General features: G+C 39.5%; 3 protein-coding genes across 3 annotated transcripts; all 3 read left to right on the top strand.

The window, feature by feature from the left end:
• Positions 1 to 2,726: 2,726 nt before the first annotated feature.
• Positions 2,727 to 5,605, top strand: LOC137272038 (uncharacterized). Its single transcript, XM_067804410.1, is given in 8 exon segments — positions 2,727 to 2,859; positions 2,862 to 2,943; positions 2,945 to 2,992; positions 4,368 to 4,391; positions 4,393 to 4,533; positions 5,349 to 5,515; positions 5,518 to 5,577; positions 5,580 to 5,605. Coding segments are annotated over 8 exon segments (681 nt in total).
• Positions 5,606 to 8,624: 3,019 nt separating this feature from the next.
• Positions 8,625 to 19,829, top strand: LOC137272918 (uncharacterized). The gene is made up of 5 exons (XM_067805339.1): positions 8,625 to 10,126; positions 11,030 to 11,209; positions 11,889 to 12,152; positions 14,156 to 14,403; positions 15,040 to 19,829. Exons 1-5 carry the CDS (start codon positions 9,804 to 9,806, stop codon positions 15,726 to 15,728), a joined length of 1,704 nt encoding a protein of 567 aa, XP_067661440.1. The 5' UTR covers positions 8,625 to 9,803; the 3' UTR covers positions 15,729 to 19,829.
• A 671-nt stretch (positions 19,830 to 20,500) lies between these two features.
• LOC137272037 (uncharacterized) lies at positions 20,501 to 26,693 on the top strand. The gene is made up of 5 exons (XM_067804409.1): positions 20,501 to 20,805; positions 22,729 to 22,908; positions 23,537 to 23,800; positions 24,264 to 24,511; positions 25,990 to 26,693. Exons 1-5 carry the CDS (start codon positions 20,501 to 20,503, stop codon positions 26,691 to 26,693), a joined length of 1,701 nt encoding a protein of 566 aa, XP_067660510.1.

Genomic DNA, 26,693 nt, shown 5'->3' with positions numbered 1-26,693 from the left:
AACTGAAGGCAAATCATCATACTAAAGATCATAAGACATATAGATGGATTTACAAACTCCCTTCAGGTGTTAGCGATTATATTTATATTTTGAAAAAAATAGCCATGAATAAAATGAATACATATTCTTGGAGTAAAAATATGATAAGAATAAATATGCGTACCCTCTCATGTAGGACAATAACTGTACACTTCTTCAACGCTTTTGAGGTTACAGTCACAATTTGCTTACTGACAATAAAGAGGTTGGTCCCGTAGTTCTGGGCGCTCCTGCTAAAGACGTTGGTACTGCTACTGGTGTAAGACCTTAGTGTTTTAACCTTAAGGAATTAATGGAAACAGTGTAACACTCACAGAGACGGTGTTACTATTAGTAGTTAAAGCATTTTGTTCACATTCACTTCAAGGGGAAAATGTGCTATAAATATTAATACATGTTTAATATAAACATTTATATCGTTGCCATCAAATAAATGAATGTGGCTAGATGTAAAAGAAAGTTTGAAGAAAATGAAGTCTAGCCAGGAAAAAGATATTTACTTTATCGATGTTCATGCTTTTGATCACTGAAGTGTCTTGTTCGGACTCGATTATTTGCAGTCTGTCACCATATAGTTATTCTATGCGGCGTTTATCAACAAACAAACAAAAACAAAAAAACAACAACACAGTTTGGATAGATGCAGTTACACAATACATTGCAAACACACCTCTTTCGTGACATTTTTGTCTCCATGACATTTACTGTCAAAATGTGTAACTACAATCTTTGAATTGTTTTCCAAACAATTTGTTGAACTGCACGTTCGAGTGGTTTATATATATCCATTTGCCTTGTCCTGCTCTATTATAAATTGCGAATGTGTACCCAAAACCTGTTAATGACAATAGCAACAGGGATTATTATAATGAGGATGGCTATTTTCCCTGGATACACACAATTAACAAGGCCTAACATCATTATCCTTTCCGTCACCTGTACGACAAGCATAAATAAGTGGAGAGTGTGATGTTTATATTGCCAGCTGGTGGTTTAGTATTGTAAATAAGTGAATGAATATGCCATAACGATCAGCGTTGTCAGGTACGATGTGATACACGTACACAAGTAGAAGATCACTCGATTCCCTTGGTCAACTCTTTCGACAAGTATGGGACCCACAGCATTTATTCTTGCCAAACAACACTACAGAAGTCATTTCCACATTACCAAATTTATTATGTGTCAGCTCCACGAATGTTCACATTCGTCAGAAGGTCGAGTCTCTGGTTAAAAGTGGAATATATCATTTAGAACATTTTTTTCAAATGAGACACCTTCGGAATGATTGAGGACGCACACATCCATTGGCGAGACTCATTTTTCAATTTCAAGAAGAAATAGGATGAATGATGTTTAGTTTCATGATTGAGAAACATGGACAGATCAGTCATCTCCGGCACCAGTTCCCTCCCTTACTTGCAACATAATCCATCTTGATGATTATGAGTTCGAATCTAATATTTGCCATACATATCCAACGCTGTTGTTGCACCATACACGCGCTGCTAGCATTCAGTGATATGAGAAACCTCAAGGGCCTCTTCATTTTGGTATTCCAAGTTTATACTCCCAAATTAAGCTATTCAAAGCGGTTCTGATAGCCATAACTCAGTTATGTTCTCGCGTAAAACTTAATTCAGTTCTTTCACCTATGCCATCGAGATGTCATGGGGAAAAATGAACATTAATGCGAAAATTTCCAGTTTGTACACATTAAGAATCAAAATCGAAGTCTGCAGTAATATGTATCACCATGTTTAAACATTTAATATTACCTTTAAAAAAAGACGAGTATATGGATGACAACTTCTTTTTATTGTCCGACATAACGTTTCTGGGCTACATCTTGCCCCTTCTTCAGGTGATAGAGACAGGAATACACGACATATTATATAAACCAGTATTTACAGGAAGAAGATAAGTACATGTATATACAAACAAATCACAGAGGACAGATCAAATGCAGTTATAAAAAACAATGGTAACAGGGATAAAAGTGAAGCCAGTTAGCATATGTGTACGCAGCAGAGTGATATACAGATAATTAGATTTACAGGAAGCCAGAGGTGTATATGTGTAAACAGTGAACGCGTATTACCGTGGACTTTCAATGATATGCATTAAATCCCGGACGTGTATTATGAACTCTCCAACAAATGTCATTCGGGGCAATTGACATTTTACCTGTTTAACTTATCAGACACTCCTCGCTACCAAAGAATCACTTGTTTGTGGCATCTACGAAAGAAATCCGAGCACGATACAAGATGACTGATGTTCGTAACAACACAATTACCAGAGCTGAGACATGTCAACAATCCTATCTAGCATTAGTTGTAGCACGTCTGTGCCAGCAATTGACTGCTTTATCTTCCTTGCCTTGCAGGCCTCGCCATAGTACTGCAGGTATGTAGTAACCTTTTATCTGAAGGACAACACACCGTGTCTGCCCGTGGGAGAGAGTTTGGCCGTGGAGAACTTACGTTACTGCATCTCCAGTTCAGTCCAGGTGGTTTATTTCAGATATGAGTTCCTTGCTGCGGAAAGGTGGCAAAGTTTATCGGAAATCTTTCACTATGCCGCCTCTTTCCAATATAATATATTTATTGAGCGGGTGTGTTTTACATGCAGGACAAGATATAGTGTGAGGTTCAGCTTGCAGTTCTTAGATAACTTCAATTAAGATGATCTTGTGTAAGCAAGCGTTGCTGGTCTTATCCGCTGTTTCAGTCAGGTGGGTGGGGGTTTTCCCCAATGACCAGGAGAGTAAGGTGGAAATATTTGTGGAGGAGGTAATGCGGTGTAGACAGATCCCAGGGGAGTGAAAGGGGATGAGACGTGGACACGGGGGTTCGGACAGGTGGACATAGAACAGTGAGTGAGCGTCACCAAGGACACATTGTTTCACCACCAACCACGTGGCCATGATGATTGATGAAAGTAATGAGACGTAAGAGACGTTGATACACGCAAAATATACAGTTTACCATTTTCTAAACCGGTGAATACATAGGCGGTACTGAAAACAACTGTCTGGAGGTAAAAAAGTTCGGATTTGTTGTTTGTCCATTGTTGAAATCCTTGTAGTGTATAGGCTCTTATTTAAATGAGCAACTGTCTGGAGTAGAGTCTAACAGGTATTATACATATCAGCACACGGTAACGACCACGAAGTCATCCTTAAGATACAAACCTTCTTTCAGTAGACAAATCAATGCTTCTGCACATGTCAAGTTAAAGACCTTTGGTGCCAGATCCCTCAAATACTCTGCTCCTGTGTTATATAACTATGACTGTGTAATATAGCTCATATTGAGCTATCCCTTAACTGCCTTTAAGGCAATAACCACCTATCTCATAAAATATGATAGTGGTTCATTGTTAGTTGCATGCTCAGATTAACAAATAACTCGACTGAATTATATTATTGTGGAAAGCTTTGTTTTGAAACAAGGTCACAGTCTTCCTTAAAGGAAGAGGTCATAGTTCCTATATGAGGGGCGTTCGTTTCCTCTACATCACGTATGATTATTTTACGATACTTAAGAATATTGGCATATTCATCAGAGGTCTCTGAAAGCAGGAGAGAGTGACAGAGGGAGCTGATTACGTTATACAGGGAATTTAAGCAGGAAACGACCCAAGTCATACAAAATCTGATCACATAGTTTGGGTTACTATTGAGTGATGTATGTTCAAGAATGACTATTGAAAATGCAGTCACTTCCGAGATATTAACACTGTTTGCTTGTATGTGTTACGTTAATTATGTGATGCAGAACTGCACGACGACGTATAGTATTAAGTATATTTAAGTGTATAGTGTATCATTTAATGTAGCCAAACAAGCAAACCGTATACCCAATTTAACGAAATATAGGTGAAACAGATGTGTTTAAGTTATAACTCAGAAGAGAGTACTCTTTTTCTGTATTTTGGTTTCAGTCCTGACTCGTGAAGGTCCCGGGGTAGAATATGCCTTTAGAAACCCACGCTTGCCATAAAAGACTATTCATGACGTAAGAGGCCACTAACGGGATCGTGTGGTCAGGCTCCCTGACTTGGCTGACCTATGTCATCGGTTCCCAATTGCGCAGATCGATGCTCATGCTGTTGATCACCGAATTGTCTGATCCAGACTCGATTATTTACAGACCGCCGCCATATAGCTGGAATATTACTGAGTGCGGCTTAAAGCTGAACTTACTCACTCACTACTTACTAATTCAGTCCTATTTTGAACAAGCATTATTTAGGCGTGAAAACATTAATTAAAAGAATAACATAGTTACAACTGTAAGCAAGTGAGCCTGTTCATGTTACAGTTTAACTTGGAGGTCAGAGGTGAAGGTATTTTGATTTTGTCGACGAGCAGAGAACAGGGGACACTACTCTGAGGGATCTTTTGTCCCACCACACGGGCCTCCAGACTGCAGTCTTAACCTTGTTTGCTGGATTTACAAAGAACTTCACAAGAGCTGATTTTGTCAACTAAACATTATATATTAATTTGTATCAGCAAAACAGTCACACATTTTCGAACATTTATTCATTTTGAAGAGAGGATACCTGTTGTAATCGATGTCACCGCAATTCGCAGTACGTGTAGTTTGTATATTTAGTAAATCTCTCACCTTTATTGTCAATAAGACTCTTGTACGTTGGGGAGAAACGCTGGATAAAATAAATGGATCGTATGCTGAAGTGAGACATGGATATGACACTGGTGATATCATGTTTATAGTATAACACAAAGATATTTGAATTCAAGAGGAGGACAATTCTATGCCCCTTTGTAGATTTGCAAGCGTTTGAGTCGGTTTAACGAAACAAACTTTGGTCCTTATTTCAAGGCCATGGTCTTAGTAACAACATAAGGAAACGTTTATACAATATATATGGGAACTCGTAGTCTTTCAAAAGGAAGACAAACTTCCTAAAATAAGAAAACTGTTTATCTATGGGTGTACACTGTACATATAGACTGTGTTGACTATTATGCATTTTGGGGATTGTATTTTACCAGTAGTTTGTCTTGGACAATGCATGTCAAATTCGAGACACTCTAAGCGCAAAAGCACTAGTCTGTCTGTCGATCTATTCAGTAACTATACTTGGTTACTTGTGGGACGTGATGATCATTGTGTCGACTGCGTGTTCTGTGGCAGACTGAGGCAGCAGTCCATGGAGTCTTTGTCTTAAATAAATACATTCATGTGTATGTTATGTACACTATAATCGCACACTATAACACGGAAACGGACATACTAACAAACCAAATGATTTTATTGTTGTTCTTTATGCAGACGTTTTCGATTTCTTCCGGAAGTTAAACCATTCCGTGACGTGTACGAGTACAACAACTGGGCATACGTTCTGCTGGGTCGAATTGTGGACGTGTTGTCAGGCGAAACCTATGAAGCAGATATGGACAATCGGATCTTCAAGCCACTTGGAATGAACCATTCACGTGTTCTGGAAAGACAATATCAGCAAATGACACAGGAATGGCAAAACCATACTATAATGTAGAAAACAAACGGATCCCTCAATTTACGAGTAAGATTAAGTGCTTTTGCGTAAGATAATTTGTTCTGTACGAGGATCTGTCCAAATGTACCCCGCCTAAGTATACTCTCGATGTCCAATAACCAGTAGCAAGATAAAAAGTCAAACGTTATCGCGAGGCTTGAACATAGCAAAACGAATTCGACAGATAATTTGTAGAAGAAATAACATAAATGCAGCTGCATTGGTGTAATTTTCTAGGTGAGGCCGAACAGTTTTTGACTGATCGTCGTATTTGATATCAAATACCACTCGTGTTCATTTTATGGAGCATTCTAAGGATGTCAGGGGTAGTTTTTCAAAAGGAAAACGTATTTGAATAATATAAAGCATTCGTTCTCTAAAGAACGTTCATTACCTCTCTACAGGCTGTTACGAGTGTGTATTTTCTGTATAATTTGTTATTAATTAACCAATAATTATTATTGGGTCACAACCTTTAGTGTTTTGAATAATAATTATGATGGGTCACATTTCGTATAATAGATGGTCAGCATATTTAAGATTTTAGTAGTAGGCTGTCCAGAAATTATCTGCCTTTGGTTTTCTATGTGTTACTTTCGGGAGACTGCTAGAGATTTCTACAGTGTTGGCGATGGTCATTCATTTTCACTTGAGTATCATCATCAATCGCTACCAACGCTTGATCAGCATAGCCACCGTCAGACCGATCACTGTGTTACATTCTGCATAACTGATTCTCTCTCGCACCAAGACTTTGGTGAGTTTGCTATATTAAATTTTGTGACCCATTGCCTTAGATTTTGTCTCATTTGTATTGTATTTGAAATCAGTATTGTAAAATTGACTTGTGACATGGTAGAACTTGCTCTCTTGCTTGATACAATATATGAATGTTTTAGACTGCCTGGTCTATCTTCTGTTTTGCTGGTTCACAAGGGGTTTCATACATCGTTTGTCACGGTAAATTCTTATCCGTAACAAGGTGTATAATGAGAAAGGATGACAATATATGCTCCTCTAGATATCCTGATGCTGTTCATCACTTGCTGGATAACGGTGTTAGAACCTACACCGAAACGTTGGTCTCATAGCAATAAAGAAGTTGTTTATCCATATATTGTTATCCGTCCTTACTGACCCAACTTAATGCTTCTCAAAGAAGGTTTATAATGTACAACCTAACTTATCAGAAACAACTGCGACCATTGGACACACAGGATGACATGACTAGATTATAATTTTTAATTCTAAATTCTTCCACGGCATGCACATATCCTTCGCCATGGGGAAAGATGCCACCAAGCACACAAAATAATTCTGATGTTACGAACACCGACGTAGAATGCCTTGATTGCTATGTTGGGAAATACGGGTAGCATCTGCTTGGTGACGTTGATGTTAGGAGTGGACCTGGGTCGTCATTAGAACTTCACTACGGAAGGTTACAAAAGGCTCTCTCAACACCACAGATGATAAAACAAAATTTAAGCTTGATTTATGAGACCCTTATAGGTTTTCTGCTCGACCTGATAACGCTACGTTACTTGTAGACGTGAACTTTCATGGGTTAAACAGAGGAAGGTATTCCTACGTTGACCTCATTTTACCTCACAAGATGACATTTACCAGAGGTAAAAGCTTTTACGATAAAGATATATTCACCCAAACCAACTTTCGTGTTGGTGTTGGTGTCACTTTGTGCAGTGTGCTCTATATGGTAACGACATTCAAGTAGCTTAAGTTCGTCCTTTGACACCTTAAGTCTTATGTCAATAGGATTGTTTCCTGGATAGATGGATAATTCATTGTATTAATTTACCGCAAAATAAATATTAAACCGATATTTACTTAGCATATCTCAGACCGAAATGAAATGAAAATTTCGTATGATGTACATGCTTTTCCTTCTTAACTTGAGATTTATATATCAATGATCAGAGTCTTCTGACCTTGAGATTTATTTATCAATGATCAGATTCAATAATAAACGGTAAGATTTTGTTTCTTTTGTACATGATGAAAATGGTTCATTGTGCACAGTACCAGCAAAGAAGGTGTTTCTGTAAAGTTGACCATATGACGTTTACATTTAATCGGAATTTCTGTCGTTAATCGCCACCATTCTTTTACGTCTATTGTTGTGACTGAATGATGCTTGGGCAAACCGTCCCACGCACACACATGTAAACTCGAATGTATGTTTGGCCGCCGTAGCGTCGTGTACTTTTGCTTGTGAACTGACACCTTGCCGACATGTATAGAAATATTGTAATACCAAATACCATTTCATAACCTAATTGTGAATGAAACGCATCTCTGTGCAAATTCATGACCAAGGTCCTGATACCTCGATACCTTCTTTACGACGTGGTTTGGATAAGGTGCTAAGCTTATTTAAAGTGCATCCAGTTGCATAATATTCATATTTGGCCCAGCTATTTCAACTTAAGTACGGCAGCTTGCAGACTCATAAGTCCTGCGTCGCTACGTGCTGGAAACTACTCTCACTCGCAAACATCATGGGCTGTATGGAGCTGTGTCCATTCAATAAATGTATAATCATGTTCAGTTTGATTATTTTACTGAACAGAGAGTAATTGTTATTGGTGCATGTTCTTTCTTATATATTATTCATCACAGGGTACATATTGGTTGTGACATATCAAATACTTTAACAAAGTTAAGTCCGAAGATAGTCTGATGTAATGCAAGTTTAACTCTAATTCAGATTTTACTATATATCAACACTATCCGCTGAGCCGGAAGCCGGCAGGGGTAATGGGGGCGAAGAACGAACTGAATACCACGAGTGGCGCTTAAAATGTTGAATAAAACATATTTCACGTGAGTAATTATTAAATATGGCGTTAGACATAGACATTATTAAATATGACGGGAGCACAACCTAGAGAGGAAATGGGAGTGTATCTTTGATATGAAAAATACTTGTTGAACCGAAGTGAGGGAAGTGCGTTGCCAACCTTTTCTCGCTTCGCTCGCACATATGAATAGTGGTCATTTTCTCTACGCTGCGCATGCACATTTGCGCTACAGTTAGCCTGTGTTGTCGAGATACAAGGAGGCACGAGAGTCGTTGCTCATTTTTTCCGTGGCATGAAGAGATATGCCGAATAATGCTCCCTTTCATATTTGAGAAACATGAGCAGGTCAGTGATCTCCCTTCCTTACATAATCCGATGGTTACCGGTTCCAATGTCAATGACTGTTCAAGTTTAGACATAAACCGATGATGATAACGGATTCAAATCTTCGATTTGTCATACCCATGTCAGCGCGGTTGTTGCAATCAAGGAAAGGATAAACCCATGGACTTCTTCATTTTGGCATTTCAGTGTTACACATACGAATACAACTGTTCGAAATGGCTGCGTTAGCCCCAACTTTATCATGTTCCCACGGGAAACTTCGCTCAGCTTTTCCACCGCAAATGATCACATTGAGTGTGTTATTCAGAAGCCACAGAACCAGCTTTATTCACTAATATAATCATGAAAGTAAACAGACCGAAGTTATGCAGGACCACAATTTCTAGTAATATCCATGGCCATTGTAAATGTTTTATATTGCCTTGAACTTTGTACATGAATAATATGCATTATATCCTCATAGTGTGGACACAGCTAGCTACCTAACAGCCCCATGTGTGCGGTGTATACGAATGAAATCAGGACGAGATAGAAGATAACATGCTCGTAGCAACCCAGTTACCACGAGCTAACTTTCACTGTGAATAATTTGCATCATGTTCCATCTCGTGGACCCAGCTAACTACCTATGAATCACATGCCTGCGTCGGCAAGATACAAGATGTCGTGTTCCTTACATCACAAATACCACGAGCTGACGCATGTCAACAATGCTAGCTTCCATAAAGACTGGAGCGTCTACGCCAGCATTTATCTCCTGTATCATACCATGCCTTCCAGGCATCACAATAGTACTGCTAGTGTGTATTTGTTTGCTGGTTTGCAGGAAAATCACACAGTGTCTATCTGTGTCATGTATTTGCCGCTGAGAGCTTTTGTCACCGCATCCTCAGTTCAATCCAGGTAGTTTCTAACAGATACGAGTGCTTTACCGCGATAAAAATGAGCACACTTTATCTGCAATCTGAAACTATATCGCCTCTTTCCAGGATGATATGTTTACTCTGTGGGTGTAGTTAATATATAAGACTAGACATAGCGACAGGTTCAGCTTGTACCTCGATGACTTCTAGGAAGATGGTGCAGTGTGTTGTCGCGTTGTTACTGCTCATGTCCGCTGTCTCAACGGTGTCGGCGGGGGTTTTCACCGATGACCAGGCCACTAAGGTGGTTATGTTTGTGGAGGAGGTGATGAGGTGCAGACAAATCCCCGGACTGACCGTGGCAGTGGTGAAAGGGGACGCGACGTGGACCCGGGGATTCGGACAGGCGGACATAGAAGAGGGAGTGAACGTCACTAAGGACACATTGTTTGGGATTGGATCTGTGACCAAGGCTTTCACGACCACCCTCCTGGCTATGATGATTGACGAAAGTAACGGAAGGTATGTGAGAGACAGAAATACATGGAAATTATGCATTCGACGAGAAACTGAACAGGTGACAGACTCTTTGTACTTTTACAACAATATTTGTACATCAGTGAATACATAGGCATGGGCACTAATGCCACCAGCTGTCTCGAGGTAAATAAGTTAGTGAGTCTGGAATTGTGATTGATCTATCTATATATCGTAAGCCCACAGAATGTTGTCTAAAAGAACTAATGTCTGGAGAGAAGTACACGTATGTTTGTCTAACTGGTTAATCGGTACAAGACAACTATAACTATGCTCGCGGGTGTTGAAACCGTGACGGACCTGAGTAACTTTGGGCGATGTTACCTCATTGCGATGGCAGGCCTTAACTTGAAGTAATATCTTTTTGCAAACAATATCATTTTAAAGAATATTATAAACCAGGTCATCGCCTAATACACAGGCGTGTTTGTTTCGTCTGATCTCTGAAGGTAATTCAAGCAATGTATACTAATTTGAGTTCGAGTACTCAGAGTTGTAAGCGTTTTACGACCTTTGTCATGCAAAACAGATTATACAAATTTTGGTTACTCGTGCTGGTCACCCTTTTGCACAAGAATTACTGCTAAAGAACTAGAAGTTGTCGAATTCATAGTCACTTTTGGGATAATAATACTGCTTGTATTGCTTGTGATAAAGTACTGCATAGTGTGCTAGAGTACTACAGTGAGTGCATTTAAGCATACAGAGTATCATTTAGAGTTGCCAAACAAATTAGTATATAGTCAGTTTACTTGAATTGAGATTTACAATCTGTCGTTTGGGGCTTACACAAACCTTTTATGTATGGAGACAAATACTCGATTCCACAGAATATTGGTCGTTACCCCTATAAACGACTGTGTCTGTTCAGTTCAATTATTGTTACAGTTTAACATGGACATCAAAGGTGAAGGACGTGTTGGGGTCAAATTTTGAATTTGTGGACGAGGAGAGAACAAGGGAGACTACACTGAGGGATCTTTTGTGCCACCGCACCGGCCTCCAGACGGCAACTTTAACGCTACTTGCCGGATTTGCCAAGAATTTCACCAGACCTGATTTAGCCATGTAAACCTGTTATATAGGGCATTTATGTGATCATAACACAGGAGTCCCATTGTCTAATCATCTATGATCTCCGGAGGATATGGCTGCTAATCATGCTCAAGTATCCTCTGTTCAGACGTATTCAATATTCCTCCCGATCATTGTGTTAGATTTGTGAGAATAAATTCGTTCTTGTGGAATTCATGTGAGTTCTGTAAATCTGTGTGTACGTAAACACACAATAATATAACAGAAATAGAATTACAATTCATGTAAAAGAGAAATTCTACTTCTAAATCTGAAATACTTCATTTTTTTCCATTTATCTACCCCTGATATCAATACAAAAAACTCTACCAGGTTAAATGTCACTCCTCGATTTATTAAACGTTCCATGTTGGTCTTCATTATTTGAATTTCATCGCTAACCATATAATTGAAAAAAAACGGATGTAAATTGCTTTTGTCAAGTCTCTTGAATGAAATCATTTCTGCATGCTAGCACAAGGACTGGTTCTCTCGAAACTGAAAGCACATTCAACCCTACCGATAACAACTGATGTTACGTGGCAACAGATATTAAGATATTCACTAAATACCTTCATTTGCCTGTTATTTATACACTGTAATTGCACACTATAACATTGTAACGAATTTGCATGAACCACTTATGATGCTGTTACTGTTGTTCTTTATACAGGCGCTTCCGATTTCTTCCGGAGGTCCAACCCTTCCGTAATGTCTTTGAGTACAACAACTGGGCGTACGCTCTGCTCGGCCGAATTGTGGAAGTGTTGTCAGGGGAATCCTATGAAGCAACTCTGGAGAAACGGATCTTCAAGCCACTTGGAATGAACCAGTCAAAGGTTCTGGGAAAGACGATAACCTCAAATGCATCAGAAATGGCAAAGCCGTACTTTGATGTAGAGAACGAGCTCATATTAACGGACCCCTCAATTTACGAGTAAGATTTATTCTCTCTTGAAAACAGAAACACGCATTCAATCTCAAGAGCACGTTTATTACATATGTAATGTTTAACGATGTATAACCATTTTTATCAGAAATAACTGCTACCACTGGACACGTGGATCGAGGTCCGGATCCAGTTTAAACTCTTGCGCCTTGTTTTCCGCTGTCTCACTGGAACGACACCCTCTTTTCTATCCAATATTCTAACAGTGTACATGCCTTCCCGATCTCTCCGCTTACTGGATAAGAACTTGCTTGTGTTCCCAAAGTAAAGGCAGTGATGTACGGAGACAGGTCCTTTGTCCATACAGGATCATTTGCCTGGAACAGTCTCCCGCAGAACCTCTGAGATGTTGTTACCTTCATTCCTTGAAATCCAACCTAAAAACACACTTGTTCAAGATAGTTCTTGAAGTATAGCTCTTTCCTGTAAACGCTGTTTTGTGCGCTATGAGCAGGCTTGCGCGTGGATATAATTATGTGCGTTACAAATATGCTAGTATTACAATATGGTTCAAAATTATTGAGAATAGCTAAAGCATTTCATATTATTAAACGAGAACAAACCAGATAAAATTGAATGTATTGTGAAAGTGAACTGACCTTTTCATGTTGTGTAGGTAACAATTTAATATTTTATCAAGTCTCCTTGAGCTTCACGGCACAGTCTAAGACGGGTAGGCATACTTCCTATCAGAGAGGTTAGTGTCTCGTGAGTTATGCTGTCCCAGTATCGGACCACTTCTCTCTTCATATCTTCAATTTTTGTCAACCCCTTTTGATTCACACATTCCTTCATCATCCCCCAAATGTTCTCAATGGGATTTAAGTCAGGACTAGATGCAGGAAATGGTAATGCAGTCACATTTTTCTCCTGAAACCACTGCTTGGCATGTTTTGCGGTGTGTTTAGGATCATTATCTTGCTGCAAAATCTAGTCATTTCCATAAAAGACACGTGCACTTGGAAGGAGAAAATTATCTAATATGTTAGTGTAGCGTTGACTTGTCAGATTTCCCTCAAACACACACAGCGGGGTCGTTCCTAATAACGATATCCCTCCCCATACATGAAACTTTGGGCTGTATTTAGGTCGTCGATACAACGGTGCTGACGCAAACTTTGTCCATATTTTCACATTTTTGGGATATACCCATATTGAGCTTTCATCAGTAAAAATCACATTTTCCCAGTCAAAGTTTTCATGTGCCAAACACCACTCAACATGCCTGTCTTTATGTTCTTGTTTCATGAGAGGAGAAGGAATTCCAGTCTTTTTCTCCCATCCAAGATCAATCAAATTTCTTCTAACTGTAGATTTTGATACAACTGTTGATCCCCTTTCTATCATTTCATACCTGATGTTGGAGATGCTTGCCCTTTGCTTTTTAGACGCTAAAATTCCCAGCCGGACGCGATCTGAGAAGTCCAATTTTCTGGGTCTCCCTGCTCCTTTCTGGTGCCCCAAATCCTTTCCCTCTTTAAAATTCTTCCTAATCCTATACACAGTAGAAAGAGGAGTTCCTGTTCTCTCTGCCAATGTATTTACATCATCAATTCCTTGATTACACAACTCAAAAATCAACCTTCTTTTATCTTCAGCAGACATTGTTGACAGTGCTGAGGAAAATGACGTCTGCTACAAATTCAGGGGAGGTAACTCTAATTGTACTATACTCAGTAGGCCAAGATGAGTTACCTCCCTTATACCATTACTTAGTTTTAAGTATCAGTGAATCAGTTGAGGTGTTAGGATAGCTCAAAGTAAGAAGAAAAATTCTCAATAATTATGAACCAGACTATATATTATTATTATCATTTCATCATAGTGGCTGTATTCATTATTCCTTGAGTCACAGTCAACGTGGTTCTCACTTGTCCGCCTGTACATAACCAAGTCAAGGCGAGGTATTTCCGCAACAAACAGCGTGAGCATCAATCAAAATTGAAAGACGTCTTTTGATATGCTTATATCCTGATCTTGGTTCTCCACAGCATACATCCAGGGGAGGCTGCGGGTGCTATTGCATCTTCAGGTGAGGACATGGCTAAATGGTTGCACTTTCTACTGAGGCAAGGAGTGACAGAGGACAACGTCACGTTGGTCAAGTCTAAAACACTTGCGGAGGTCTTCAAACCTCACGAGAGTATTCCTACTGATCTGTCCTTGTCAAAGCCGAAGTATCCGGTGATGGACTTGCAGTATGCTTATGGCTATGCATGGTTTATATCAGCATATAAGGGTGAGAGACAGAAATTAGATATTTTCTCCCACACATAATCACCAATAATCTAGTCATGAAACAACAATGAACAAGCTCTTCTCTATTAATTTGCCCTATGAATAATTTTGCACTCGATAAAAACATTGACACCACACACATTGTTCTGACAGATTCTGTATTTTGCATTATTGCATCTATTGGTATCATTGCTAATTACAGTGGAAACCTGATAAGTAAAATTTCACAGCATAAAGGATCGTTCCTGAATATTTTTTGTCACTGATTGACTGAGCTTCTTATAGTCATCTTTAGCATTTTTTATTTAAGCATCGTAAACAAATCCTTTCATCAGTTCAAGTGTAAAATATTACTATCATCACATATTATTCCATATCTGGTCTGGTTGAGTGGTTTGACGAAACATATGGTGACATCATTAAACTTTCATATAACTTTAGTCAGTGTTTTCGAAGGTAATCGGGAATGATTACGCCATCACATTTTTGACATTTTTCCATCAACATGTTACTTATGAATCAAAATAAATTTCCAATGGACCATGTCAAAAACATGTACCAAGATATAAGTAATGTGCCCGAAGTGATGTCAGCTTTCTCAGTTTCATGTATTTCAAATGTGTCCGTTGTTTTCCAGGATATAGACAGGTGATGCACACTGGAGGCTTACATTCTTACATAACCTTCCTTAAACTCTTCCCCAACTTGGACTTTGGAATCTTTTCAAGTGCCAATGGACCAGGAAGTACGGATGAGGGAGTTGCGCAAAACATTATTTCGTTTTATGTTTCTGATATTTTGATGGGTGACCAGCCTTGGTTGAATTCTTCCACGGCATGCACGTATCCTTCGCCATGGGGAAAAATGCCACCAAGCACACAAAATAATTCTGATGTTACGAACACCGACGTAGACTGCCTTGATTGCTATGTTGGGAAATACGGGCAGCATCTGCTTGGTGACGTTGATGTTAGGAGTGGACCTGGGTCGTCATTAGAACTTCACTACGGAAGGTTACAAGGCTCTCTCAATACCACAGATGATAAAACAAAATTTAAGCTTGATTTATGGGACCCTTATAGGTTTTTTGCTCGGCCTGGAAACGCTACGTTTCTTGTGGAAGTAAACTTCCGTGGGTTAAACAAAGGAAGGTATTCCTACGTTGACCTCATTTTACCTCACAAGATGACATTTACCAGAGGTATAAGCTTTCACGATAAAAACATATTCGCAGGTACCAAAACTGAAACGAATGGTCAGAGTGTCAAGGAGTTGAGCATTCTTTTGTTGCTGTTCGTGTCACTTTGTGCAGTCTGCTTTATATGATATAGACTTCCAGCAGTGTGTGTTCGTTCTTTGGCATTTCATGGTAAGAGAAATGCTTTTTTGAAAGAACAGAAGGGTAACTCCCTCAATTCAATATTTAATTCATTTCCTTCATATCCGGCATTACAGAAGAATGAATATTTACTTAGCGTATCCCTTGCTCAATACCACTGATCATTAAACAACCTTTAAACTCAAGAATAGTGAGAAGCATGCAGAAGTTGGTGAAATTATAAGTGAAGTATATGGACGGCAGCTTCTTACTTACTGTAAATACGTTTCTGGGCCACATCGTTTCTATAACTGCTTTTTTTTTGTCCCCATTGATTTATTGCTTTTATACGTACATCTCTGACTCTGGCTCTGGCAACACATATATGAAGGTATTTCTGTAAAATTACCAAGGCCACCTCTGGCAACACATATATGAAGGTATTTCTGTAAAATTACCAAGGCCACATGAACTTTACTATTGTGAGTCTCCACCATTATCTTGAGCCTATTTTTGTAACAGGTTAATGGGTCGGGCGAAACGTATACGTACGTACGACACAAAAACGTCAACAATTATTGGTGTACTTTTGGGACTGATACATTCCTGACATGGCAATACACATGAATATACGTGTTGATCAAGCAAATACCATTTCTTCATCATGCAATGATACCTCGTCGATATTTTGAAACGATCTGATTAGAATCAGATACCATGCATGGTGAATGTTAATGACACCATGTTTCTAAGATTGATGGAAGTTCATAAGTGGCCCAGTTGTTATAGTATCTTGCATTTGCATAAGTCCTTGTGTCTCAATGGTGTCTCTTGCGGGAAGCATGGTATACTCGAAAACCACGCTTACATGTTACATAAGTTACCCTGGTCAGCCTTACACGGAAACATAGTGAGAAGTATGAAGCCGTGCAAATGCATTAAATGTATATTTATCTTCAGTTTATAATGAATATTCAAATAAAATATCAGTTGTTACTGATAGTTGTTCTTTCGGATTTATATTTCGCCTCAAAAAGTAAGGTATGTATAGTTAAGGAGTTTTACTTTTAGACATTTTAGTTATTAGTTACACAGTTTTAGCAACATTAAAGCAATATCATGGAGAGGGGACACCAGAAATGGACTTCACATATTGTATCCGTATGGGGAACCGAATCCAGGTCTTCGGTTCCTTGCTGAAATGACATTTTAACAAAGTGAACTCCTAAAATGGCCTTGTGCAGTACGAGGTGATGGTGGCCTGATGTAATCCCAAATGTTCTCCATAAGCTTCATCAATTATAATAAATCAACCACAAACTGAAACTCCCCGCTTAGCTTTGTGTACCAAGCATATTTTCCACGTATAGCTACGGCAGGAGAACCCGTGTACTTATCCACAGGGAACCCTATTCATTGTTTTCTGAATATTCATAATATTCAAATGACCCAGTCTAAGAAGTAAACACAAAGGGCACAATGCAGTTATATACTAACAAAATAACTACTAGACGATGCCAGGCCTGCTAAGTTCCTATGTGTGGATCAGTCCACCAACGAATCCATTTTACAGACTAGTGTTTTAGTGATGTACGACTTATGGTGGTTAGTCAATAGTGAATAGTATATGGGTGCAGCTCAGCAACACTACTCCGAGGCAGAACGGAATTTAAATTAAAGGTGGCGATGGCGAAGAAGCACAGTAGTGGTTATGCGTTAAGTGGTGGTTACACATTCGTGTGCTATTTACTATAACCATTGTAAGTCCTACGTGACTTGAACTGTCTGTCACAGAATATTATTCATTCATTATAATCCATACCTCGTTTTATGGTAGGCACAAAATATATGAATCACCCCTTGTGTCCTTGCACGTCTCTCGGCATAGATACCTGCAAGGTAAGTTAGTCATGAATTGATAAGATCCGTGTACACCGCATCAAAATTGCAGTTGCGAAGGACGCAGTACTCTATTCTAACTGGCTGACATATGTGTTCCTCTTCCACTGTGTGTTGTATGATGCACTTTTTTCAATTTCACCTCACCGAGTCTCACAGGTTATAAATTGAAACACACCTGGCCTCTTTACAGAGCGATTGTGTTGGCACTATGGCTGCTCTCTTATACATTTTATCACAAGTGAGTGAGTTAAATGTTTCAGCCATATTGTGAAGGGTACGATTTATATTCTTTTATGGAATACATTCAATATACAATCAGAGAAAAAATGTAGTAAACAAGTAGAGTGTCAGATATCTTTACTTCGATGCCTTCAAGCAAAGGTGATGTAGTGCATGCGAGCGTTGCTGCTCATGTTCACTGTCTCAACGGAGTCGGCAGGGTTTTCACCGATGACCAGGCCAGTAAGGTGGAAGTGTTTGTAGAGACGATGCGGTGTAGAAGAAAGACCGGGCTGACCGGATCCAGTAGTAAGGCTTTAGTACCGATCATGATGTTTGGTTATCAGCACCATTCGCGCTCTCGTGAATTTCCTTTAACTTGCCTTCCACATTATGTGAACCTGAACTTCACAATACTCAACTAGAAATACCATTGATATGGAAGCAACTGAACCATTACTTTCTATATTCATAAGAAGTCTAAACTAAAAAACGTAAAACCCAAATGCTCCTAATTGCCCTTCCACACCGATATATAGCTGAGACACTGAAGCATAAAGCTCAATTCACTCCAGTAGTACCTTTTTGTATTAGTCTTTATATAGTATTCCATAAAAGAAGCGCATAGACCAGAAATCTGTTGCGAAAATGCTGTATTTTCAAACATGTATAACTCATCCACAAATAGACCTTATTAGTGCATGAATATTTACACCAGTTTAGAAGACGGCAATGTCTATAGAACCAAGTGAGTACATTTAGATATTGGAAACGTTGAACGCCATGGTGACGACGTGGCACGTGCCCGACGTCAGGTGTCCTGGCCCTCAGATCAGTTCTTTCAACCTGTTCTGTGCAGTTTGACGGGATATCCTCCGAAGTCGAGACAGCTTGGCTACTGTGCTCTCACACGTGGCAGTACGATCACGCAACTGTAGTACCGATCTTCGGCTGCAGTGGTAACTCGAGATCTGTTCGTACGGGGACGGTCATTCGCTATAACTGTTTGATTGCAACGAACTGCAAGCCGTGATATTTTACTCAGACTAATATTCAGACGCCTGGCAACAGAGGATTGGTAATTTCCAGCTTGCATTCTTTCAATAGCGATGTTTCGAGTCAAGACATGGAGTAGTGATTTGACCTTCAAAACGAAAGTCAATTTCCGAAATCAATCTTGATTTTCATTGTCAGACAGTACATGCTCTTTGCTGCACAATTTCAAGTGGAAGGTGATTTCTGTTGCGTTTTGGCAATGCCTTTTTAATCCTTGTAAGTAATCTCATAAAAAATCTTCATTTTCCAGGTAAAATCGATTTTTACTTGACTGTGCAATTGTGTAAAATCATGTTATCCACGCTTTTGTTACATATTTTAACGATTGTTTAAACACAATAGGTAATGACTACATTTTTAAAATACAAATCGCCTATGCGTTTCTTTTTGAGATAGTATGTTTTCATTTACCAGAAGTCTAAAGTAACTTCCCCGTAAATGATACAATCTCAATACGACATTGTACTAGATTACATTTCACTGTTCAACTGACTGAAGGTAGCACGTGGGCCGTCGGTATTTACCCTGGACTATCTGAGGCAGCCAGCTCAAGGGCATTGTAATAGTAGAGTATTGTTATGAGTAAGGTCACATCTTCAGTCTCCTGGATATATCCTTGTGTATTTGGCAGTGATGATTCGCCATCCTGCCTGATTATCGGAATAAAGTCAGGTATTTGACAGCGGTCTGTGAAATATTTACAAGAAAACGCAGAGACTGATATCGACGGGAGGTAAGGGCATGTATTCAGTGAAGTCATTGAACTGGCGGATCCAATCCATTCAGTTGCCGTTGAAGACTCATGTCTGATATATTAAGGTAACATAGAAACCAAAATGAAAGTCACAGGGATCTTTAATATATTTACTTCTTTGTTATTAATATCCTGTATCGCACACTATAACATTGTAAAGTATCTGTTTGAACCACTCTTTTACGATATTATTGTTCTTTGTGCAAGCGTTTCCGATTTCTTCCGGAAACTAAACCGTGACCGTACTGTGATGTGGAAAACATGCTCACACTACCGGATCCCTCGATTTTCAAGGAAACATGTACTCGCTTGAGAAGAATCTTTGCATGTGAAAACTGTTCGTGTTCATTTTATCGAGATTTCACAGGAGTATGAAACTCCCTGGCTTGTAGTGATATAGGATCACAACAGTAATCTCCAATAATATCCATGACAATGTGTAAATATTCATGTCTTGCCTCGGAGATTGTCTATGTATACCATGCATTTTGTGTCTTATAAGAAAGAAAGAAATCTGAACACGATACAAGATGAGATGCTCGTGAGAACACAATTACCATGAGCTAACACGTCGGCATTCCTGTCTAGCATTAAGAATAATGCTCCTCCGCCAGCAGCTGACTTCTTTATCATGCCATGGCTTCCAGACGCCACCACCACAGTACTACTGGCATATACTTACCTGATATCTGGAGAAAAAGCACACAGTATCTGTCTGTGTGAGAGTTTTGCCTCGGAGAATCTGTCCTCTCATCTCTCGTTCAGTTCAGTTGGCATCCTCTTTACGCTGAGTATTTTACATGTAGGACTAGAAATAGTGTCGGGGTCAGCTTACAAAATTCCGATACGATGATGTGGTGTATGCAAGCACTGCTGCTCATGTCCGCTGTCTCTACGGGGTCTGCAAGCGTTTTCGCCGATGACCAAGCCAGTAAGGTGCAGATGTTTGTGGAGGAGGTGATGAGGTGTAGAAGGATCACTGGGCTGACCCTGGCTGTTGTGAAGGGGGAAGAAACGTGGACTCGGGGGTTCGGACAGGCGGACATAGAACAGGGAGTGAACGTCACTAAGGACACTTTGTTTGGAATCGGATCTGTGACCAAGGCTTTCACTAGTACCCTCTTGGCCATGATGATTGACGAAAGTAATGGAAGGTATGTGAGAGATAAAGACATTCAGACAATATACACTGATGGTACAATTGGCAGCAACACCTGATTATACGTGATGTATATGAAACCATTCAAATACATATACTGAATGAATAACAGTTTTTAGTGGCCTATATATTCGACTCACCGGCTCAGAAAACAATATGCACGTGCATACATGTACACATTTTCCAAGACACTGTTTCCAGAGCAGTGCTGTGTAAGTTGATTCGGCAGTATGGCTCACAACCTCACAGTTATCTGAGACCAAAAAATGGTAAATTGTACGCACGAGATAAGGTGGCATGTCCTTGCGACAGATTGCAAGATCGTGAAAAAAACACAGCAAGACAGGTGAAATCAAGGTTGCCGCTGGTCGAGGTCGACTCAAAGACACCGATTTGAAGGACGATAGACGGTTGCTACGAATGACACGCCAGGAACCATTTTAGAATTGGAATCAACTTCCTCAAAGGTGGCAGCAACGACCTTTGTGAACGTGGAGCCGGACAACGCCAAATGCAGAGAAATATGGGCGGGACATCATCGAGAACATTTTGCTGCCATTTCTGCACGCCAGTCCCCATGCTGCACACATCTACCAGGACGACAATGTATGTCCTCATCGTGCTAGGATCATTACCGACCTTAAGAGACAGCACAACATCGGATCCGTGAACTGACCATGCTTAAGTCCAAATATTAATCCGAACACGTGTAGGCGTATGTCAGCCAGTAATCTACCCGTGGCCAACATTCGAGAACTCAGGCAGGTCGTGTTAGACGCATGGAACAATCTGCCCATGCTGATTTCCCCGTTAACTCCCGCCATCGACGAGGGGACGATGTCAGGGAGTGATTTTGGGCCATGACAAATACCCGCACTACTGATGACCCATTTATTGTTTCAAATGTCAATTTCAGTGGATCCATTTCAAGACAAATTGTTTCACAAAACATTTAAAGTTGGCAAGATGAAGACATTCTTGTATCAAAATGTGAATACCTTTCGGTATGTCCATTTTTGGTGAAGTTACCATATTCTCTATGGAATAAATGATCGTGATCTCATAAATATACTGTGTTTTGTCGCTGCAGTTACATTCCAGATGGAATAGAATGTATTCACATACCATTTTTGAAGGTCACAAAGCATTTAGTATACCAAGTATGCATTTGAAAGCTTCCGTAGCCTCCGATTTCAGATGTTGCTTCAAATTTACCATCACTACATATTCTCCAAGTTATAATCACTCATCACTGTTACAGACTAACAATACTTAACAGTATCTCGGTGAATCGGTGAACATACAGGCATATGTACTGTAAGCAACTGTTTTATAGTATGGATGTTAGAGAGTGGGGAGTCGTTGATTATCTATCATGAATATCCATAATTTGTTTTCCAAATGAACTTATGTCTGAAACAGTCTAACGTCTAACGGGTTAACAGATAACAGTACCTGGGTTCGTGGCTTGAAACCACGATGGACGTTTAAAACATGCATAGCTTTGTGCGATGTTACATCATTGCGTGGACATGCTTTGACTCGCCTGATTTATTAATATGCAAAAATTTATTTGTTTTAAATACCATTACAAACCAGGTCTCATTCAAAGTAAGAGGAAGCAGGGGTTTTGTGTCCCTGGATCCCTGGAAGTTATTTAGAAATGTTTAAACTAATGCAGTTATCAGATTCAGAGACAAACCTGAATGGCATTGCGTTTATGTTTACAGGCACATTTTGATCTTTAGTTCAACCCATCATTGATCAATCCTTATCTATGAATGCAACATTCATTTTACTGGATGTGTTTGAAGTTTACCTAGAAAATTTCTGTAAACAAAAGGATAGTCGCTACAAGAGTCTGTGTCTAGTTACCCTTATAAACGACTGTGTCTGTTCAGTTCAATTATTGTTACAGTTTAACATGGACGTCAAAGGTGAATGACGTGTTGGGGTCAGATTTTGAATTTGTGGATGAGGAGAGAACAAGGGAGACTACACTGAGGGATCTTCTATGCCACCGCACGGGCCTCCAGCCCGCAGTCATAACCCTATTTGCTGGATTTCCCAAGAAGCTTACAAGAGCTGATTTTGCCAAGTAAACCAATTTTGTTTTAGGATACACGTGTGTTTATAACAGAGCGTTCTCGTTGTCCCGTAACCATCAGGATACTTCCACATTAAGAGATACCACAAATGCAAATCCAAGCGTCCTACTTCTTAGGCTCCCGTAGTTGTTTTCTATGCTCTTTTTGTGTCCGTTCGTTTTTGTTTTTGTTTTTTGTTTTTATTTTATTAAACTTTTCATGTTTTTACTTTTCATGTTATTTTTATTCATTTAATTATTTAATTTTATTTTATTATGTGTTTTTTTTTATTTTTCCTCAGTTACCTTCCGTTGAATAATATCTAAATGACACTCTGCCAGACTACATTTGATACCTCAGCTTATTGAAGGCTGCATGCCTATTGTCATTATTTATATTTCATTGCTAACCAAACAATTAAAAACAGATATAAATCGCTTTTGTCAAAGAAACCAATCCTAACACTAGGGCTGGTTCTCTCGTAGGGAACAGACCTTGGGTTCTAGTTTACACAGTATGACTTTTCCAAATCTATCAAATTGCCTCATATTTATTCTCGATAATTGCATATTGCAACGTTGTAACGTTGCAAAGAATCTGCTTAAACCGATTGTAATGTCATTGCTGTTCTTTGTACAGGCGTTTCCGTTTTCTTCCCGAAGTTAAACCATTCCGTGACATGTACGAGTACAACAACTTTGCGTACACTCTGCTGGGCCGAGTTGTGGAAGTGTTGTCAGGAGAATCTTACGAAGCAACTCTGGAGAAACGGATCTTCAAACCACTGGGAATGAGGCAGTCACGTGTGCTGGCAAGGACGATTATGACAAATGCTACAAGAATGGCAAAACCGTACTATAACGTAGAGAACAAGATCACATTAACGGACCCCTCCGTATATGAGTAAGAGTTATTCGCTTTTGCAGTAACCAATAATGAAACGCGTTAAGTCTTCATTACATCTTTAATGGTTTATTGTGTATGATAACCACAACTGTGATCATTAGGCACATTTGATTATAATAGATGTATCATTGTCCTTAGGCCAGTTTTGTAATTAATACTATTATTATTCTGTGGTTGATAACATGAGCAACAGTTCTCATTAGATGCCGTTGGATCAAGAAGATGTTATTTGAAGAACAAGCTTTCTTTATCGTGTTGGGATGGATTATGTTTACGTATCCATTAGATACAGCTTGTGATATTGCGAGCTCAGCACAGGACATCAAAATGTCAATTAGTCTACTGCAGTATGGTGGGTAATGGGAGGTAATTCAGTGGTTGACAGCCTGACCTTGAAAGCAATCGAACACGATGGCGATGGACGATGTGTTTTTATGTCCTGATCTTGGTTCATCTACAGCATACACCCATCAGAGGCTGCGGGTGCTATTGCGACTTCGGCAGAGGACATGGCTAAATGGATGCACTTTCTACTGAGGCAAGGAGTGACAGAGGACAACGTCACGTTGGTCAAGTCTAAAACACTTGCGGAGGTCTTCAAACCTCACGAGAGTATTCACACTGATCGGTCCTTGTCAAAACCGAAGTATCCCGTGATGGACTTGCACTATGCCTACGGTTATGCATGGTATATATCAGCATATAAGGGTAAGAAACAGAAATTAGATATTTTCTCCCACACATAAATGATTATGGTGTACGCTCCAATCACCAATAATGTAGTCATGAAACAGCAATTGGCAAGTTCTTTGCTATTGCTTTTTGCCCTTTGGATAAGTTAGCATGGTATAAACTCATTGACATCATACCCGTTGCCCTGTTACGTTCGATCCGTATTTTGCAAGCACAACATTATTTATCGGTATCATTGCTGATTATTTGTTTATTTCAAAACATAAACAGTCTTTCTGGAAAGTCTTTTTGTCACAATAGACTTTGTCGTTCAGGGGCGATGGGGTGACCTATAGGTTAATACGTTCGCTCGTCACGCTGAACACCCGATTTCGAATCCCTTCGGGGGACGTGAAGCCTATTTATAACTTCTGGTGTCCCCCGTCGTTATATTGCCAGAATATTGCTAAAGGCGGCGCAGCACCATACTCATTCAGTCACTCACTCACTCAACCTTCCATACATCATGACGTTTAACATGAGAGTGAAGCCCGAACATTTTCGTAGAGAGTCACTGTTTAAGTGAGTTCCTTGTAGCTACCTTTGCTTGGTGTTAAATCATTATTTAAACAGCGTAAACGCATGTTTCTATATCTTTAATTGTTACCATAATATTACTATCACTGAATATTATTAACTACCCATACTAACTTTAACATAATGTTGAGGATTTTCTGTTAAGGGTTTGGACGAAACATATAGTGTCACTGTCTTTAAATGACTGATACATATAAGTTCAACCACAAAGGAATTTGCCTAATGGTTTCCCAGGTAATTAAGATTCTTTGAGTTTTTTACTTTTTGACATACGCATGTTTCTTTGTTATTGTAAAATTTATCAATGCACTTTATCTTACCTCAGTGATAAATCGTATTTCTGATTGGCTGAGCGCCCTCCTGTCATTGTCTCCATCGTTCGTCACGCCAAGGACCCGGGTTCGAATCCCCACATGGGTACAATGTGTGAAGCCCTTGCTAAAAGCTGTGTAAAAATAAAATCACTTATTCAGTTTACACCTCTTGCAAGCAAGTAACATTTCTATGTACTCCGTACTTCGTGGTATCTCGAATAACATTCAATCATGTATGATGCACCGAAATCAAAGATATTTAGCGAATGCAAATCGATGGAAGGGAGATAACTTTAAATCTGTCTTTTCTTATCTGCGAAATCTACCGATGACTAGAAACAAATCTGAAGACCCTTGCTTAAAACAATTCATTCAGGTGTTCGGTAACATAAATACGTTATTTATTGGTCCCTCCGGGTCTATGGGTTGATGTACCTTCGATGTTTATTCAAACAGACATCGAGGGTGTCGAGGGAACATCAACCCATGGTGCCCTCGTGACCAGTGAACAACTAATAACGTCAGAAACATGTATAATGATGTAAGTAATGTGTCGGAAGTTTCTTAGTTTCATACATATTAATTGTATACGTTGTTTTCCAGGGTATAGACAAATGGTGCACGCTGGAGGCATAAATTCTTACATAACCTTACTTAAACTCTTCCCCGACTTGGACTTTGGAATCTTTTCAAGCACCAATGGACCAGAACCAATGGCGCAGATCACTGCAGAAAATGTGATCTCATTTTTTATTACAGATATTTTGATAGGTGATCAACCATGGCTAAATCCTTCCACGGCATGCACGTTTCCTTCACCATGGGGAATGATGACACCGAGCACCCAAAATAATTCTGATGTTACGAACACCGTCGTAGAATGCCTCGATTGTTATGTTGGGAAATACGGGCAGCATCTGTTGGGTGACGTTTATGTAAGGAGGGGACAGGGATCGTCACTGGAACTTCACTACGGACTGTTACGGGGCTCTCTCAATACCACGGATGATAAATCAAAATTTAAGCTTGATTTATGGGACCCTTATAGATTTCTTGCTCGGCCTGGTAATTCTACGTTTCTTGTTGAAGTTCACTTTCATGGGTTAAACAAAGGAAAGTATTCCTACGTTGACTTCAATTTATATCTCAAAGTGACATTTACTCGAGGCGTAAGCTTTGACGATCAATACATGTTCACAAGTACAAAACCTGAAATGAATGGGCAGTGTGCCCAGAAATTGAGCAATCTTTTGTTGGTGTTCGTGTCACTTTCGTACAGTCCTCTTTATATGCTAGACACTGTGTAG

The sequence above is a fragment of the Haliotis asinina genome, chromosome 2 (genome assembly GCF_037392515.1).
Source record: "Haliotis asinina isolate JCU_RB_2024 chromosome 2, JCU_Hal_asi_v2, whole genome shotgun sequence".
Lineage (NCBI taxonomy): Eukaryota > Metazoa > Mollusca > Gastropoda > Lepetellida > Haliotidae > Haliotis > Haliotis asinina.
The sequence above is the reverse complement of the archived record's forward strand: the minus strand, read 5'-3'. Positions and strand labels throughout refer to the sequence as shown.